The 6000-nt window shown below is 45.8% G+C and overlaps 1 protein-coding gene across 1 annotated transcript in view; it reads right to left on the reverse strand.

Annotated features, from left to right (window-relative positions):
• LOC133972676 (glutamate receptor ionotropic, NMDA 2D-like) overlaps positions 1-6000 on the reverse strand; it is a 57859-nt gene that overhangs the window by 21660 nt on the left and 30199 nt on the right. The window contains exons 7-8 of the mRNA XM_062410241.1: positions 3967-4172; positions 1144-1312 (exon numbers count right to left, since the gene is read on the reverse strand). Of these exons, the coding sequence (XP_062266225.1) occupies positions 1144-1312; positions 3967-4172 (375 nt within the window). The remainder of the gene's footprint in view (positions 1-1143; positions 1313-3966; positions 4173-6000) is intronic.

Below are 6000 nucleotides of genomic sequence, written 5' to 3' on the forward strand. Positions count from 1 at the left end.
ACACACACACTGTGATAATTTGCCTTCCCTGTCTAAATCCATGTTAAACCACCTTGATTAATCCAGCCACCAGAGGGAGATTGGCATAATGGAAACAGCGAGTGTCTGGCAACACACAGACACACACAGACACACACTTGTGTACAAGCCAAGTCGGTGTTGTCGTCCCTCTCTCAGTTTCTCTGGCACTAATCTTCCCGACAGCCTCGCTCCACACTTTCTCTCCTCTTCCTCGATCGGGTCCAATCCTCTCGCTGGGTCGCGTTTTAAAGGATTTGAGGAAGGATGAAAAACGATTTCACGGGGGGGGGGGGGCTTGAACCAAACCCCATTTTTGTAAACACAACAAAAGACAAGGTGGGGGGGTGAGGGGGACGGAATAAGAAAAACAACCATGGAACTGTACAGGGGAAATGAGGAATTAAACACACAGCTGCACTATCTGACAGACACACAAAGACACGGTCACGGTGTGTTTGTGATTCCAGCTGCCAGAGCAAACGCACACTGTCGTCTTCTTTCAACACACAACTGAGTGTTTTGCGTTGCCCTCTCACCCGTGTCGCTGTCACTGGGATGTTTGTTTGTTTGCTGGGAGTTGCGTGCTGGTTCTAAACGTTCCACTGAGATAAACCACAGTGAATCAAATATTACTCATGGAAAAACACAAAGAGGGAAAAACGTCTTCCTGGAAATCAGCTCGTTTTTAAATTAATAAAATCATAACTCAGTTTGTGAAGGAGGTTCCAGCAACTGTTCACCACTGGTACACTTTGATTCACAAGCAACAATTTGTGTAAAGGGACCAAAATATGACAGCAATGACAAACTGGAAGATACAGACGGGACCCACTTCACCAGCAACAAATATTTGAAATGCTCAATTATGAATATTAATTTGTACATCTTCTTATACTTCAACCTGCTCTATTGAAATAACCCACGTGTAATAACTCAGCTCGTATTGTCTTTGACTGACATGTTTTATTATTCATAGACTTAATCAGTGTCATATTTCCACATATTTGGACCATTTCTCTTATATTTGCCTGTTAATTAATTGTTTTTAAGTGTTTTTAAGCTGCAGAGACATGGTCATATTAAAGATATGATTTCAATATGACCGTGCACATTGCCACTCACCTCCCCCACCATGCCGTTCCACTCCCCGTCGATGTTCTTGCCGTGCCGCCCGTTGGTCACCAGGTACAGGTCGTAGCTGAAGCCCACGATCTTGGCCAGGCGCTTCAGCACGTCGATGCAGAATCCTTTGCAGCAGTGCTTCATGGGCCCGGCGCTGTCCACCACCAGGCTGCACCGGAGAGGTGACACAACACAGACACACACATGCTGATTGGCTGTCGAAGAAATTGAAAAGGAAGCCGAGAGTTGCCGAGGGAGGAAGGGAGCAGGGAGAGGAGGAGGAGGAGGAGGAGGAGGAGGAGGAGGAGGACACCGAGGGAGGAAGGTATGAATTATTGGCGAGGGCCTGAGAGCCGATCGATACCGACGCTCCACAGGTCAGACGGCCCGGCAGGAAAAGTTCTGCATTATTAAAACAGAGCGAGGTTCCGTTTGGTGGACGACGGCTGAAAGGAACAAAACTCTGCTGAGGACTCAGGATTCCTGTTTCCTCAGAGACGGCATCCAGCAAACACTTCAGTGCTGAGTGGCTGGAGTGTCCTCTATCAGGTCCTCATCCCGAGTGGTCTTCTGATGGTCCCTGCAGCACTTAGCTGAGTCTCTGCTCCGAAGCCACAAGCTCATCGGACAAATTATAACTGAGCAGAAAGTAAAAGAGGGCAAATTATATATTCTGAAAATAACCAGAATCGGAACGAGCAACCATTGAATTAAGACATATTCTGTCCTCAGCAACATGATGTTTGAGTTTGAGAGAAGTCACCCACCTGGTTCACAGCAGGGTCACGTTAATAAAAAGAACAAAACCAAATAAAGAACTTTATTTAAATTAAATTAATGTTTATTCTGTAAAATAAAGCATTTCCTACACACTGATGATGATTTTGTGAAGTTATCAGGCTTCGCTCTTTAACATGTAAAAGGGAATGTTAATGGAAACACTCAAATCTAAATAATGTCCAAATTAAAACTGAGATTAAATCTGTTGAAGCAACGTTGGATCAGTGGAAGCTGCTTCAAACACTACATATAAACACATTGTTATTGACGTATATTTACTGATACAGGAACAGTTACCATCAAAGGTTTATTTACACATGAAGCACGTTTCCGTCATTGATGAGTTTTACCTCTGCTTTGGTCTCCACCAGCCAATCGGCTCCAGTGTGATAAATGGCTTGTTGCTAACTTCATTAACCTGACATTTATTAAAATGTTATTGCTTTAAACATTAAGTCACTGAATTCATTGTCAGTGGTAAAATAGCTAATTGATTATACTTGTTTTAACAAATACTAATTTGTATAAGAGATCTGGTCGTCCAGTCTTTTGTCCCCGTGTCTCCATTAAATCGTTCGGGCAGTTAGTTGTAAATTATCTTTTTTTTAAAACCCCCAAAGCTCATTAAGTTTGATGTGATGTTAGAAATCTGACATTAATAAAGTGTGACATGTTGTAACGTGGCTCTAATCTGAGATGTGAAGCAGTAAAACACAATTAGGCTCAGGTGCTCGGTTCTGCCCCGGTGATTTGATACGTGTTCCTTTTCAGCTCTGAACAAACCAACCATGAGATCGTGAAGAATTTAAAAAGCTCAACCGTCTCCTCCTCTGTACTGAAGTAACAGGAGAGGAAGTCATCTGTGTAAAGACAGGAAATCAATTAGGAAAGAGACAAACACCAGAGAGGCGAAGATCCTTCAGGGGAGGAACCACCGGGGTCAAAGCAGGTTCATGAACAAGAGGAGAAACTTCTCCTCCAGCCAATAAAACTGATGGAGGAGGAACTCGTTATCGTCCCATTGGCCGGGTCAGGAGCCGGCAGGAGGGAGGACACACACACTCACACACACACACACACACACACACAGACACACACACAGACACACACACTTACACACACACACACACACTTACAGACACACCTGCACGTTCCTGCTCTCTCTGGGTTCACGTATGAATAATCAACTTGCTGTAAATCACATTAAATCATTTCACATCTGCTGTGATTCACATTGTTTCTATTGATTTTGCTGCTGTCTACAATCTGAATTGATTAAAAGACGATGAACCTTCTTTTCCTTTGTGGTTTAATGAACAGGTCGAGTCGTTCTGTGATTTCCGAGCTGTGATGTGTTTCCTTGTGGTGAATCTGAATCTCCCTCTGAGGGGTAATGAGGTTACTTTGTGAAGTTTTAATCTATCGCTCTCAGAAGGAAAGTCTGAGTTTGAGTCTGCTCGGTGCACACAGCACACGAGATGGTAAAGATTTACTGTCTCCTTCCCGGCTGCTTGGCCAGACACTTCACTTCTACAGGAGATCAGATCGTGGAGGCCTTTTGGTTTCAGTCCATCGTTATAGAAAATAACGATTGAGACGAAGAAACGAGACGTCCAGATCCAAAATATATCGTTAAATAGAAATCACACTCAAAGTGCGTCAGTCCATCCTCGGACAGAAAAACAAGGCATCAATATTATTTAGTTCCACAATAGATAAACCTGCAGGTCAATGTGTTCTGTCCACGTCCCTGTAATGGTTTTAAAAATAATTTTAAACTCATTAACTTCTCTCAGTGCGTTGAGTCTGACCTGAACGAGAAAGTTGGAATTTTCCTTTTAGAACAATAATGTGAACTATGATTAAATATGCTTATATGCAGATAAAGGTCCAGAGAAGGATTTCATTGTTTTAAGAGCGAGGATTTAATTTAATAACTTCAATTTGGAAGATTGTTCATGCTACATTAAAGACGTCCTCCAGATGTGACAGCTGTGTGACATCCAGAGGTGCTGGTGGTGCTGGTGGTGCTGGTGCTGTTACCTGGAGTTGACGGGCATGCGGCAGGGCACCGAGTCCCGGATGCAGGAGCTGGTTCCCGGGTCGGCCGGCTCCACGATGACGAAGGGCCTCTCCTCCAGGGTGACCACCCGCAGGTGCTGGGCGTCGTCCAGCGGCTTCAGGAAGGAGCCGTACCGGGACCAGGGGTGGTACCGCAGCCGCAGGTGTCCGTTCTCCCACCAGCCCACCTGGAAACACACCGGACACTTCAGCTGCTCGGCTCGCTGGCTACTGGTCGCCCAGATCTGGCCCACGTCCCGGACCCGGTCTACATACCACAGGGAACGATGGCTCCACGCCCGTTTGCCAGATCTGGGCCACGAGTTAGCCACAGAAACACTGAACCACAACTAAAGGTGGCTCCAAGTGGTTTGGTGCCATATTCACCTTTCACCACATCGGCCACTGTAGGCTCACATCCATTCCAGAAAACAAGAAGTGGCATCTGCCTTTTAGGTGTTGTGTTGTGTTGTGTTGTGTTGTGTTGTGTTGTGCGATGAGCGTTTAACTGAGATAATTAATTTTCAGCTGCAAGATGTTGTTTGAAGACGAGAGGTTCACAGCTTCACCTGCTCGTGCAAACAAATCTGTTCTCATGACGCTGGATGTGAAACCACAACACAGCCAACGTGTCGGCATATTTTCTCATATTGAAGCTGCGTTGACATATATTCACACGTTATTAACAGTCAACACGTTCTCCAGTCGACCCCCCCCCCCCCCCCGATGCCTCGACACCAGGCTGCTGGGATTCGTTCAAAACAAAGATTTGTCACAACCTAAACTTCAGAAGCTGCATATCCATCAGATTGAATGATTTCTCATCGTCTCCATCTCAAACGTAAATCTTCTGTATTTCACTTGATGAGAAGTTTATCATCTTATGTTCTTACCCCTCAGTGTAAACAGGAAGAGGCTAAAGTCATGTGACTGGCTCGGTATCACTGAGCCTCCACCTGGCAGCTACTGGGTTCAAATATTTAGTCACAACTAATCTCCTCCAAACAGATGTTCAAACTGGATCCAGAGACACTTCCCATGATGCACTGGGAGCACACACATCCTCTTAGCGCGATGGGAAAGACACACAATGACAGATAAACACATAATGGTCTATATTGTACAAGCAGCGGGGGGGGGGGGGGGGGGGGGCGGCACAGGAAAACAGAAGATGAACAGATATGATGTTCAGCAGCTTCAACACATCAACACATCAACACATCAACACATCAACACATCAACACATCAACACATCAACACATCAACACCAGTTTGACGTATACGGCTAATTTACAGCAGCTGGAATATCTGGACTAATCACACTCATTGTATCTGTGTCTGTGCTTCACTGTGTCTGTGCTTCACTGTGTCTGCGCTTCACTGTGTCTGTGCTTCACTGTGTCTGTGCTTCACTGTGTCTGTGCCCTCGACTCTCGTCCTCCCTGCTGCTTGTAACAGACAAGCAGTCCGTTACACAACGTGATCATTTGCTCATTTGTCCTGCAGCTCAGCCTCCAACAGGTTTTCCATTAACTGATGTAAAATGCTCTTTAAACACAAAAGATTATATGCATACACACACACACACACACACTCACACGCTCACACTCACATACACACACAAAGACACACACACACACACTCTCACCGTACAGACACACACACCCACAAGGGCTGAATCAGAGCATGATTTGGTATTTGGTGATTCTCTGTTTCCATGGAGCTCAGACAGACCTCGAGTCTTTTATCAAAAACTCGATGAAAGCACCAACATGAGAAATCATATTCATAGAGACTGGTGAGAGCAGAAGACCAGTGCTTCCAGCAGCAGCAGCCCACAGGGGGAAGACCACAGTCACGAGGGTGGGATCCCAGACCAACATCTTGGGATCACAGGCTCCAAGCTGAGGAGGAGCGGGGGGGCTCCTCTGGCAGGATGCTCGCCTGTAGGGGGCGTCCTCACTGCTGCCTGAGTGAAAAGTGGCTCGCAGCCCTGCGGCCGGAACAACTGCACCG

This window comes from Platichthys flesus, chromosome 17 (assembly GCF_949316205.1).
Source record: "Platichthys flesus chromosome 17, fPlaFle2.1, whole genome shotgun sequence".
Lineage (NCBI taxonomy): Eukaryota > Metazoa > Chordata > Actinopteri > Pleuronectiformes > Pleuronectidae > Platichthys > Platichthys flesus.